The 13162-nt window shown below is 39.6% G+C and overlaps 2 protein-coding genes across 4 annotated transcripts; one reads left to right on the forward strand and one right to left on the reverse strand.

Annotated features, from left to right (window-relative positions):
• Positions 1-792: 792 nt before the first annotated feature.
• fgf23 (fibroblast growth factor 23) lies at positions 793-3529 on the forward strand. Its single transcript, XM_003452066.5, has 3 exons — positions 793-1296; positions 1379-1482; positions 2010-3529. Exons 1-3 carry the CDS (start codon positions 1062-1064, stop codon positions 2436-2438), a joined length of 768 nt encoding a protein of 255 aa, XP_003452114.1. The 5' UTR covers positions 793-1061; the 3' UTR covers positions 2439-3529.
• A 2139-nt stretch (positions 3530-5668) lies between these two features.
• tigarb (TP53 induced glycolysis regulatory phosphatase b) lies at positions 5669-11131 on the reverse strand. Of its 3 annotated transcripts, XM_005456670.4 has the most exons (7): positions 11013-11131; positions 10707-10744; positions 10490-10611; positions 8563-8640; positions 8358-8468; positions 6510-6710; positions 5669-6436 (listed from the first exon to the last, which is right to left on the reverse strand). In XM_005456670.4, the coding sequence occupies exons 1-7, from the start codon at positions 11123-11125 to the stop codon at positions 6368-6370; spliced, it is 732 nt and encodes a 243-aa protein (XP_005456727.2). In that variant the 5' UTR covers positions 11126-11131; the 3' UTR covers positions 5669-6367. The 3 variants fall into 3 exon arrangements, with proteins under 3 accessions (XP_005456727.2, XP_003452088.3, XP_005456726.1); XM_003452040.4 differs by having other exon boundaries at positions 5669-6710; XM_005456669.3 differs by lacking the exon at positions 11013-11131 and adding an exon at positions 10905-11000 and having other exon boundaries at positions 5669-6710.
• Positions 11132-13162: the final 2031 nt, after the last annotated feature.

Consider the following 13162-nt stretch of genomic DNA (forward strand, 5'->3'; position numbering starts at 1 on the left):
GAATTTCTTCCAGAATTCGTACTTTTTTATAATAATCACAAAATGTTAATTAAAAATACTACTATAAAAATGCGCTAATCCTCTTTCATGCAAGTGAGCAGTATTTTCTAGATGACTTCCACATATCCTTTTAGCAGTCTAAAGAGTCGCCCCCTGCTGGCCATTGGAAACAATGCATATTTGAGGCAGTCCAACTTTAATACACTTTTCAACCCCAGACAAACATAGACGTCTGAGTGTAGTAATTCAGTACAGCAGGTCCAAGTGTAGGGGTCATGCCTCCTCTGAAGGTCATAATCTAAAGGCTTGTTGGCAGTGCAGAATAACTAAACTCACTTTCCACCACTGGTATTTAACATTTCTGTTAATTTTTTAACTATTTGGCTGCACTTAATTGTACTGATTTTCACAAAACTGGAGCGTGAGTTTACTTTAAAATGTGATGTTCCGGGGAAACTATTCTGTCACAGTCTTGCCATCAGGCTTCCATTTCTCTGCTCTATATATGGAAGTGTCTCCCTCTGCTGGTCAAACACAGGGACTGTTGAGCTCTGCAGGTGCGCAAAGGCAAACTGAACCAGCACATAAGTCTAGTCCACCGTGGTTAACCGAATCTGTTAAATATATAAAAAGTTATTTAATTTAAAATGTACGTCTTAATTATAATCAGCTAAATGATACTATGACCCGTGTCCGGTTTGATTAAAAATAAAATGTAAGTTCCGTAACCGTTTTTTTCTTTTTCTTTTAATTTACAGTTTACACCAAACTAAAGCAGGAATTATTTGGTAACAGGCCTAATTTAAGGTGGATGAGTCAAGACTAACCAAAAATAAGAGTTCTGTTGTTTGACCAGCAGCATCGGTGTAAACAGACAGAGGTGGAAGTGGCCCTTCCGCGGCAGCAAACCCGCACATCTGCTTTGGGGGCGAGTTGCTTTTTTTTTTACCCAAAGGATGTGAGCAGGAGTGGCGCTCGGGGGGCTTTAAATAGGAACTCTCTCCAAACTTTGCGACAACAGAGCATCTGAAAACTTCCAGGAGCTCGAAGTTTGAACCAGAATGGACGTCAACAGGCGAATGGGGATGAGAGACACCGTGCTGGCGCTCTTTCTCGCTGTCTTGCAGGGATTTCCTCTCGGGGATACGGTCCCGAACCCATCACCTCTGGCTGGATCCAACTGGGGGAACCCAAGGAGATACGTCCACCTGCAGACATCCACAGACCTCAATAACTTCTACTTGGAGATCAGATTAGATGGGAGTGTGCGCAAAACTACGTCCAGGAGCACCTATAGTAAGATAACTCTAATATTTATGCTGTAGTATAATGAAAGTCTGTATTCTCGTATGATTATTATTCCTTTCTCCTCCTGCAGGTGTGATTCTACTGAAATCTGAAGCAAGAGATCGCGTCGCCATCCTCGGCGTCAAAAGCAGCCGTTACCTATGCATGGACCTGGAGGGCAACCCGTTCAGCTCTGTAAGCAAATAATTAATTTGAATTCAGTCAGTGTTTATTTCTGATTTAATCGACACCTTGTCGTCGGCACCTTGTGCCACTTAGTTTTTACAAACAAGTGTGTCTAAAATAAATTTGAATATTAATTCATCGGCCTAAATAAACTCAGACCTCAAACCTTCAGTGACCTTTTTTCTGCACAAAATATTGCAGATTAGACCATATTTCTTTTTCAACGTTTCTTTGACAGACCAGCGAGTTATTTGTATTTCTCTGAGCTATGAAGTAATTAATGTGACAGTTTTTTGTGTTTGTGTAATTTGTTTTTCGTGTATTTTATATGAAATAATCTCGCAAAACACTTTTCTTTTCCATGCGCAAAAAGTAGATTGCGATCAAATTTATTTCTAAATGTGGGTTTTTAATTTTTAATTTGTTTATTTATTTCTTTTTAAACAAACAGTATTTGTTTCAGGGCATGCATCAAACAAAAATTTGGTTGTTTATTTCCGTATGTTTCATGCCCCTCTCACCTCTCTCTTTTCCAGCCTGTCTGCCTTCGGGATGACTGTCTGTTCAACCACAAGCTCCTGGAGAACAACCGGGACGTGTACTACTCCAGCCGGACAGGCATCTTGTTCAACCTGGAGGGCTCCCGACAGGTGTACTCGGTGGGCCAGAACCTGCCGCAGACCTCCCTCTTCTTGCCCAGGAAAAACACCGTACCACTGGAGCGCCTCCTGCTGCACAGGGAGAAGAGAAACCGGGGGCAGACAGAAGAGGGTTCGGACTCCCGGGCCGTGCCGGAGGAGCTGGAGGAAAGGGAGGTGGAAATGGAGACGGAAATAGAAACAGAGGTCGGGGATGACGGACGCAACGTGTCCCGGGAGAAACTCGCGGCTCCATCCAGCCACGACCCCTGGAACGTGCACTTCTCCAACCCGGCCAGCCCCCGGAGCACCGGGACAGTGGGCTGAGAAAGACCACGGTAGCCTTCAATTAGTCTACGTGAGTCTATAGTTTAAAATTTTAGTTTAGATCATACAAGAGAGAAAATATTAACATGAGACTTCGTGGAAAAATGAAAGCAGAACAATAAGGTTGTTCCCTCTTTTTCACACTGACTTAAAAACCTTTTTAGTCACGAATCATTCAGCAAGGCAGTGTGTTTATACACTGAATGTACAAACTTGACTTGCAACTCTTTTTGCACAATTTATATTGTCTTTAAACTCACCTGCGCCTGCAGCCTTCTCTTTCCTTTTAATTTAGTTTTCACGCAGTTGTAAATATAGATTTTAAGTCGAGGGACGTGTGTTTTAACCTGTATTCACGACTTTTAAAATAATATCTTAGGTGTCCAAATGTTCCAGCTGGCATGCTCTCACACTGAGCATTGATCGGGATTTCTTTGTGAATATTATTTGGTTGCTCTCACAAAATCACCAGAGCCATTCAAATTAATTACCCCAAATCAGTGTACATGTGTGGTTTTGTGGTTTCTTCTCATTGAGGTTTTTACTGCTGGTCTGAGAAACCCACATTTCAAAAGTGACACTGATGTTTTTCCCATGACAGAAGCTCAACTTGCCTCAACTTGCCTGCATCTGGAATACTGAAGGCATCATTTAATGGTTTAAAACAAAAAGAAAACGATATATATGATGAACATACTATAAGGTTTTTATTTGGTAGGTTAAGATTAAATATTTGAAAGTCCTGTGTGGTTTTTAACTTCTTAAACTGAAACCAAACAGGGAAAACCCACAACTTTTCACTGCCATCACTCATTTGTGTATCCTCCACCAGTCTCTGATACATGACTTGAAGGAATATATGTACAGGGTAAATAACCTTTACAGATATCAACTCCTAACTCCAGTTATGTGACTTTTACAGGTGCTGGGCGCCACCAGCAAACACAAAAAACAGTCCCAAAGAGTATTTATTTATTTAAATCCATTCCTTCGTTGTTATTTATTTGTAAGACAGTTCAAATGTACATAAAGGGAAACTTGCTTTGTCTTTGAATGTATGAGCTGGGGTTTTGGATGGAGTGTTGCTTGAATTTGGGACAAAATAAAGTAATAAAAGAAAATACTTTCTGTGTTTGTGAGTTGTTTTTGTGCGCTCTCTTTTTGTTAAATCGGTTAATGTTTTACTGTAAAAGTAAATTTGGAAATGCACAAGCAGGTTTATGCACAAAGGCCAAGTCGTATCATTCTAAAGACACTCGCAGATTTTCAGAAATACATCAATCTCAGCCATTGGTACATAAACCGACCCATACACATATTTTTCATACAATCTGCAGGCTTTCAGCACAAGTTCATGAACTTTAGATAACAGCAAACAACAGTTTAACTCTTTTATAATCTTTGAAACAAAGCTGCAAATGTAATATGTAAGACTGATGATCTAATCAAAAAGAAATTATCCAAATATGTTAGTTTATTTATAAAACGAGTCCCTTTTCTTTCATGTGAAGCACTACTGACCATCGACCGGTCTTTGTTTGTGCCTCACTTAAGGTATAGCAATGTTAGATGGTACAGTGCTTATCCCACATATCTTGAGAGATTATAGATCTTTTCAAACTTCTGAAGGTAACTGAATGTGACATTTTTCATGATGCTTGTAGCATTTAGACTCAACATAAGACTTTGTGAGCTCTACCAAGAAAAAAAAACTTCTCAGGGGAAAGAAAGCTTAAATGTACATGTGTTAGTGTGACCTCAAGAGGTCCACAATTTTGGGAGGAGCTTCAAAGCACTTTAAACGTGTCTTTTTCTTCCTTCACACAGACTTTAATCCAACAGTGGCTACTAAATTATGTTTGATTTTGAACGCTGACTGGCAAAGAGCTTTTAAAAAAATGCAATAGCTCTCTATATGAGATTCATACTATAGATGTATTGGATGTAATTTATATGTTAGGATCCCTGTAGTGATTTAGGTTAGTATGATCACATATGTTAAGAATGTGCATGTTGTATTTGGTGTGTAATCTGACATTTGGACTCCTTTTTATAAGACGTGAACAGTTTTTGGGGAGTTCCATTTCACAAATACCTATTTTATATATCATTATGTTGGAATTTGCATTTTAATTGATTTGTGAATAAACTGAAACTGCATGAGAGTGGTATCCATGACGCCCTGTCAGAGTTTGCAAGTTGTTTTTTTTTTTAAGTATATCTGTTACTTTGATATATCGAGAGACTCACAACAGGATATTAAATATAGGTGGAAGCAGCAAAACTCTCCCATCAGCACTTAAAGACATCCAACATGGATTCAAAAGAAATTAAAAATGCTGACTTAGCACCGTAACCTTTGCAGAGGAAGTAGCACCAGTAATGCCAACAAATCCTTCAATGCAAACAACAACAGCAGCCGTTTGTGTCTGATCTCAAATACGACACATTTCCCAAAAACATACCCCCCTTATTTATTATTCTAACATTATAAACTCCAGTGTACTAGCACTGGATTTTAGCATTAGCATTGGATTGAATCATATCTCTAAACATGGTTAAATGTATCCGTGCTTCCTTTACCTTTCCCTCAGAATTAAGAAAAGCGGAAATCTAAAACACTAAAGAACAGTATGCATCTCTATTTTGTATTGAGGTTCAGTCTTTTAGTAAAATAACCTTTAACCTTTGTGGGAACCATTTGAGTCCCATTTTACAAATACATGGAGATCATTTGAGTTCAGTGAACTCATTGCCTTGTTCAAGAAACCAGTTTGAGATGATTTGACCTTTGTGACATCCTACGTTTTCCTGCTGGAAGCAGCCATCAGTAGATGCCGTGTTCACAAACGGAGGATCAGCAACAATTCTCATGTAGGGTGACTATTAACCCTACATCAGCCTGAATTGTTGATAGAAGCCAAGATGGATTCATGTTTTCATGCCATTCTCATCAAATTCTGATCCCACCATCTGAATGTGGCGGCAGAAATTGACTCATCAGACCAGACGATACTTTTCCAATCTTCTCTGGTCTCATTTTGGTGAACTGTGAAAATCGTAGCCTCAGTATCCTGTTCTGAACTGGAGTGTGGTCTTCTACTGCTGTAGCCCATTAAGAGATGCTCTTCTGCTCTATACATAACACACACCTGTGTGTTAAATTGGTTTTCATCAGTTTTTCAGTTATACACAACTATTGGGAATAAATCAGACCATGGTTTATTGAGTGAGGTCATCATGAGCTGCATCAGTCATTTATTGGAGATAAAACGAGGTCAAACAACATAAACAGATCTTATGAATATGTAGCACCCAGAAAAAAAACACAATACATCCACAAATGTCTTGCAAGTAATTTCACAGCATTCTGTGATTTGTGCAACTTGTTTTTTTTCCCTGTTTACTTGTGATTGTATAAAATGTTAAACACAAACTCAAAGTATCAGTGCTCTCACAACATATTGCACACAATAAAATGAGCAGCAGCATAACTGCAACACAGGAAATGCCATTATACATTAAATACTTCAAACTTTGGTGTAACACGATAAAAGAGGCAATTTAATGACCAGTTTTTAAACAATTTAAATATGAAAGGTTACCTTACTGGCCTACAGCTGGACAGAAATGGTTTCATGATGAAACAGAACTGTACACTGAGTCTGAACGTTGAGCCACAGTGAAACACAGCGACTGAGAAAACATGAATTACCCTGTGCAACGTAGCCTTCAGTTACCTGTGCTATTAGTGCTTATAATAGTTCCATCATCCATCAGATAGTGTGTACATATACACACAAGCAGAAAACATCTACCCCTTTATTTTCTTTTGTGCTATTGACCATCTGTGAGGTTCTCCAGGTGGTCCTTCCTGTTGGTAAAAACACAGCGAGCAGCAGAGAGCACCGGCCCAGACTCAGACTCACTCAGAGTGAGAATGAAGCGGCTGATGCCCGTGTTTGGACAGGGTGAAAACACCTGCTGCATCTTCGCCCCTGCAGGTAGAGCACAATTTAAGTCCTCCACAAGGTGCCAGATGGCTACACGAATGTAAGCGCCATGGCTCACCACCAGAGTGTGGACAAGCACGTCCTGAAGGCCGTCATCAGCTGAGCAGCGGGGAGGGGTGTCGGAGGCAACGGCCGCTGTCCCCTGAGCGACATCTCCAGATGCTGAAGCTCCTGAAGAGGCACCTGGTCCTGATGAGAGGTGCTCATCCAGCATTTGCTTGAAAAGAGCTTTGAGGAATTTTTTGAATCGCAGCTTCACCTGAAAGCAACATGACAGGGAAGCTCAGAGAGCCATTCGTTTTTCCATGTAGTTTTCAGTCCTCGTACCTACTGTATATTAAAACATCAGAGCTGCTGTGAATACTAGATTAAAAAAATAAAAACCTTCAAGCAAAAGGCCAAAAAAAATTTGTTCACTGCAGCATTTCCACTGGAGAGATTTGCTTTTTTTTTTTTTTTCCATCTTTGATTTAAAAAGTCAGACTTTGATTTATCCAACCAAAAGTCTGAGTTTACGCAGAAATCTAATATATTTATCTACTGATTTATCGATCAATCTAAAAGAAAAAAAGCAAAGAGTCCAACTTTGTTTGTGGAAGTTCTTAAATTCAACTCAATATAAAGCATGAACAACTCAGGGTTCTTTTTGATGAATTCATTCATTCATTCATCTTTTCTATTCTGCCCTAAAACATATTTATTTCTTGTTCAGCCATTCCCTATAAATCTGGCCACGCTCAAACAGAAGTCCAAAACTTGACCCATTATATAGTTGAAATGACGCCTCCCTCATTTTCATGCTGAAGCAGAAACGCATAAGAATAGAAGGAGAAAATAAACAACTCTGAGAGAATGAAGAAACAGAAATAAATGCATCCACCACATTCACAGCACCACAACAAATGTGACCTCGACCTTATGGACAGTTTTGCTGAAGATCAATTAGGTGATTCCACATCACAGATGTGGGATAAGCTCATCAGTTCTGCAATTGGATGAGCTAAAAATAACTGAATAATAATAATAATAATAATAATAATAATAATAATAATAATAATAATAATAATAATAACAACAACAATAATAAATAATAATAACTGGACAATTAAATAAAAAGTAAATAAATGAGGGAATTAAGACAAAGGTAGATAAATAGAACAAAAAAAACATAGTAACACCGTTATTACTAACTCAGTTTCTTTACTATTACCATTGATGTTGCCATTTTGGTCCTCTATAAATTTTAGGCTAATGTATGAAAACAGCCCCTGAAAAGCTCTAGACTGCTCCTCAGAGAAAATACAAGCATTTCACTTATTTTATTCATTTTAATATGAATAAGAACTGATTGCTCAAGAAATCGTTTAAACCTCAAAAAAGGGAAACTTTGAGAGAAATTAGAGGATAAATTTGTGTGTTGATAAGTTTACCTTTAAAGTGTAGGAGAAAATTTAAGTGTCCACTAGTTTAAGTTGAGTGAGGGATGTTCATTAAACTCTCTACCCTCCCATCCTGTGAGCACTTAAACTAACAAAGGTATAAAATAACCGCCCCAAAAAAGTGAATTAGGGTAGTGTGTGAATTTGAGTGAAGGAAGACACAGCAATAGAAAAACCACAGATGTTGCTTAACACTGGTCCCTTTTATACCCCAGTAAGAGTCCCAGTATAGCCTCTGACCCAACACCCACAACACTGAGGCTTAAATAAAGGTAGTTAAATGGAAATTCTGAATGTCAAAATGGTCTTTCTCCATTCTTTTCTACATTACCCTGGTCTCAAGAAGAAGCTTTATAAAACATCAGTTTGGAAACAGAAGGGATTACTTAACCTGCAATGTCCTAAAATGACCACTGCATGGCACTGTTGTACAAGTAATGCTCTTTAGGCCAGCTGTTTGGACTAACCTGATCTAAAGTCTCTCCTCCCGGTGGTGTGTAGTCACGGCACGACTGGCCTGCAGCATTCGCCATGTTCTTCAAATACTCTTTGTGACGCCCTTCAGCGACACCAAAACCCTGTGCCAACACATAAAGCCCCAGTTTAGAGCTCCCGTACAGCTATGTGTAACACTTTAACATGTAGAAGCAGCAGAATGTAAACAGATCTTACTCGCTCTCTGAGTAGCGGCTCCAAAACCATTTCCATGCCAGAGCAATGAGTGTTGTTCCTCAGAATTATCTCTGCTGTCTGAAGAAGGAAACGCAATCAGTCACTCATACACTGTTAATGAAAAAGACATGAATCTCAGCATAGCCATTTCTACGGATCCTGTGTTGTATTTCTCCATAACCAGATGACATTTCATTAGTTAAACATTTGAGCCTGATGGGAAGTACGTGCGGCATCACTCAGTCATGTAACTGTTCACATCAGTTATTACAACTTTGTAGTTACTTTAACTGTGAGGAAAACCGCTGAAGTGGCAGTTGGCCAGATGATAACCTATGACAGCCTCCACATGGAGGTCACTGCTGTCTGATCAGAGTGCTGTACTGAAGCATGTTTATGTGAAGTTGACTGGAGGAGAAAAGCATGGTAGGAAAAGGTACAAAAGCAACAGACTACAAGACTATTCATGAGTGGATTGTCAAGAAAACATCCATTTATGGACTTCACGAGAAGTGGACTGAGGCTAGTGTCAAAGCATTGAGAGCGAGCACACAGATGTTTTCAGGATAGGAGCTGCAACTGTCGCAGTCCTAGTATCAAGCACTCCTGAACCAGATATGACATCATTGGAGTCTTAGTTGAGCTAAGGAGAAAGATAACAGGAACCTTTATGAACGTTAAGTAAATGTATTAATTTCATTTGGAAATCAGGATCCTAGAGTCTGGAGGAAGAGAGTAGAGGCTCAGAATCAAAGGTTTTTGAAGTCCGGTGTGAAGTTTCTGAACTTTGTGATGATTTGGGTTTACATGGCACCTGCTTTTCTTAGTGGTGGTTGGTCCGCTGCGTTTTATCAAATCCAAAGTCAATGCAGCGTCTACCAGGAGATTTCAGAGCACTTCGTGCTTGCGTCTGCTGACAAGCATTATGGAGACAATGGTTCATTTTCACAGTAGGACTTAGAACCTGCAAAAGATCCCAGTTATTTGGGAACGTGAATAGCTGCCTGTGTCAAGAAACCCGTCCATTGGCGTCTCCTGAATCTTGAGCAGTGCCAGTTGCAGTCATAAGAAAGACAATACACCCTAAAAACAACCTTACTGGTCCCACAGGAACTAACATGGTAAGTAGAAGCCAGCTTATATGATTCTATGCTTCTCCTGTACAAAAGTAGAAGTTTTGGCAGGTTCCTGGTCCGGCGATAATCTTCCCAGGAGTGGACGTCCCAGCAAAGTCACCCCAAAATCAGACCATGCAATGCTCAGAGAAACTGCAAACCCCCCCCCAAAAAACAGGAGCTACATCTATGACTCTACGGGCCTCACTTAGCATGTTAAAGGTTAAAGTTCATGATGGTAAATTGAAAAAAGACTGAACAAGTATGGCTTGTTTGGAAGGGCTGTGAGGGGAAAGGCGCCTCTCTAAAAAGTTACATCGGAACAAACCAAAGATGACACCAATGTGGAGATTTTTGGCCATAATGCGCCAGTACAACCAACACAGCATATCACTATGCTGTGGGACTGTTTGCTTTGCAATAATTCTAGCAGCAATATTTTAAAGTACAGTGCAGGTGGCAGGAAAGCAGGTGCTGTAGTGAAATAGTAAAATTTGCCTAATAAGGTTTGTAAGTGTGTGAACTGACCTGGATATATCTGTTTGGCAACCTTAATAAAAGCTAAGCAAAGCTGCTGTAATAAAATCTGCTTCTTATCCATTTGATTCTTGATTATTGCTGTAAATAAATTCTGTGAGCCATGTTAAAATGATCAAAGTGGATTATAAGTTAATGGTAAATAGATCAGTAAAAGGAGCTACAGTGTTGGACTATTTTTCATTGATGTCATCTCTACAGCAAGATATGTGCCACCTCTGTCACAGTCATTTTTCCTCCCATGGTGCCCCAAAAAGTGCACCGGAGTGCCTCACCTGTACAGCTCGTTGCAGGTTACTGACAAACACTTTGGTAAACACGATGTCTTTGAGGTATTGTCCTGCTGCCTCAGCCTGCTGCACACCTGTCTCTGACAGCAGCGTGTCCACACCTTGACCTGAGATCACAAAGTACAGACAGTCCAAACACACAGGTGCAGTTAGATGTGAAAGGTAAACACGTGATTACATCTGTTGCTATAACGGGAATCACCTTGCAGCAGCTTTTCCCTGTTGTACTGCGTTTCCCCACTGTGTAGAAACAGAACAATAAATCCGAGTTAAATGACTCATATAAACATCTCCTCAAAAACACCTAAAACAGAGCACAAACGTTAAAGGTGCCTAAGTCTCCTATTGCTCAAAGTCAGCCGCACAGGCACACATGTAGCCACACAGCATGCTGCAACACCTGACAGGACACGCAGGCTCTATAGGAGACACCAACATCAGCAAATCGCTCATCTTAAAGTCAGGTGAAAGTATGAAACCATAATTAAGCCGCTAAATTACCACTTACTGTCGTACGAACGTTAAACTGAACGTAAACATTTTCAGCAGCCGCTCTCGCACTACTTCCTGTTTGGTTCGGCTGCAGTTGTGCGTGACGTTGCCTCTCACGTCATGACGCATTGCAGTGCTGCGTAACCCTAAATAATTTGTTAAAAATCTCAGCAATCTCAGAGAGGGCATGGGTGTCACCGTTTCCCCTCTAAAAAGCGCGACACAAATAAAAATAAAATAAAATAAAATAAAATAAAATAAAATAAATGCTATCCAGTCGAAATTTTTCCCCACAGCACATAATTTAGCAGGATATTAAAGATGAGCTCTATGGAGGGCCACGAGTGACAAAATGGTTTAAATATATTATTAAATAGTTAATTAAATGCGTCATTAATTAAATAAAATTTGAAATAAAAATAAACAATCTCTTAAATGTTTTAAATGAAATTAATTGATATGTAATAATTATTTACATATTAAACAAACTAATTATTCCCTATTTTAATAATTATCTACATATTTAATTAATTATTTCATGATATACTTGTTCAGTTTATTTTGGCCTGTGATTTTACTTTAAGCTAATCATTTTGTCAATGCCTTTCTTTACATCAGTAAAGCATTAGCCGTGTTGTGACTAAAGATGATTTCCAGAATTTAACCACTTTAATCACAAATGCTTCAAACTAGTTTATGATGTATGAACATGAGCCAAGGGGTTCACCTGGTGAACAAATACAGACATGACAACAAGAAAACTACAAGGAGCTGGAAGGACTTGCGTACAGGATTGTCATGCAGCATCCAACACTACCTCTAACAGGCCTTTATTTGCACTGAAGGAGATACATGAAGAAACCAAGTCAACCCATTTATACCCAGTGTTGAAGATGATGGGTGTAAATGAAAATCATGCAAGATTCATGCACATTTTTTTAGTCTCTGTGTCTGACAGCAGAAGTAGCATTTAAATGACCTCACTGGCCTTTATGGATCAAGACTCTTCTTCCTCACCTCATCTGCCTCCCCTGACTGAACCAAAGCAGATTTCAAGTGGTTGAGGTCGAGGTTCATCTACTGCATGTTTAAAAATATATGAGACTGAAGACAGACTACAATTAACAATTCCTAAAATAGAAGGTCCTACAGTGGGAAGAACCTCTAAGTAGAGAAGGAGGGACAGCATCATTAGTTTAATCTGAGGGTTTCAAATGACTAACAATTTACTTTAAATTCCAAGGCTCAAACATGTCATTAAAGCTGAGATCTGAGCCCTGGTAGAAGTGACCTTATCAATAAAAAAGTGAAGGAAGGTTTCACAAATGTCAGGAGTAGGTTCGACACAGAGTGTCTGCATGGCATTAAGAACCAACTCAACCAACTCAGTCAGATAGAGGTCGATAAGGTGTGGGTGGACACTGCGAGATTAGAAGTCAACCAATTGATTGGATGACCAAAATTTGAAGATGTGACATCTAGTGAGGGAAGGGGAGAAAGCGGGTTTAAAAGTCAGGTGAAGAAGAGATTCGGGTTCTTCCCTTTTGTCTGATTGTTTGTGTGAGATTATCAGTCCTTAAGATTGGATCCAAGAGGTTCACAGTTGAAAATTCCAGAGAGATATGATATAAAGAGATTGACTAGCAATGTACAATAACTAAAAAGACGAGATGCAAAAACTGCCTTGACTTGCTTTCAGACAACTGGGAAACTGAGAAAACAAGAAAACTGAGGTGATGGTTTTTGGCAGCCCCACTGAGACCCCCAGTGTGTATTTAGATACCTTGGCCCAGTATATTAAGCCAACTGTCACAAACCTGGGGGTCAAAGTGGACTGTGATCTGAAGCTTGACAGTCCTATATGTCATATGTAGCCCCATGGTCTTGTAGGTGTTAGGGTACCTGGGTCGTTGACCCAGTATTTTGAGTTTCGCATTATTATTGAACTTGAGTTTTTAGTCTTCTAGTTTCTGTCTCTGTGTTTCATAGTTGCTCTGTCTCCCCTGTCAGCTGTATCCGCTTGTCAAGTCCGCGTCTCTGTGTTATGTTTCCTATTTTACTTTCAAAGTCCGTGTCTCATGTTAGCGTTTCTAGTTTTGCTTCCCGTGTATCATTAAGTCTAATTTCTCCCAGCTGTACTCTCCTCCTGTGTCCCATTTCCTCGTT

The sequence above is a fragment of the Oreochromis niloticus genome, linkage group LG17 (assembly GCF_001858045.2).
Source record: "Oreochromis niloticus isolate F11D_XX linkage group LG17, O_niloticus_UMD_NMBU, whole genome shotgun sequence".
NCBI lineage: Eukaryota > Metazoa > Chordata > Actinopteri > Cichliformes > Cichlidae > Oreochromis > Oreochromis niloticus.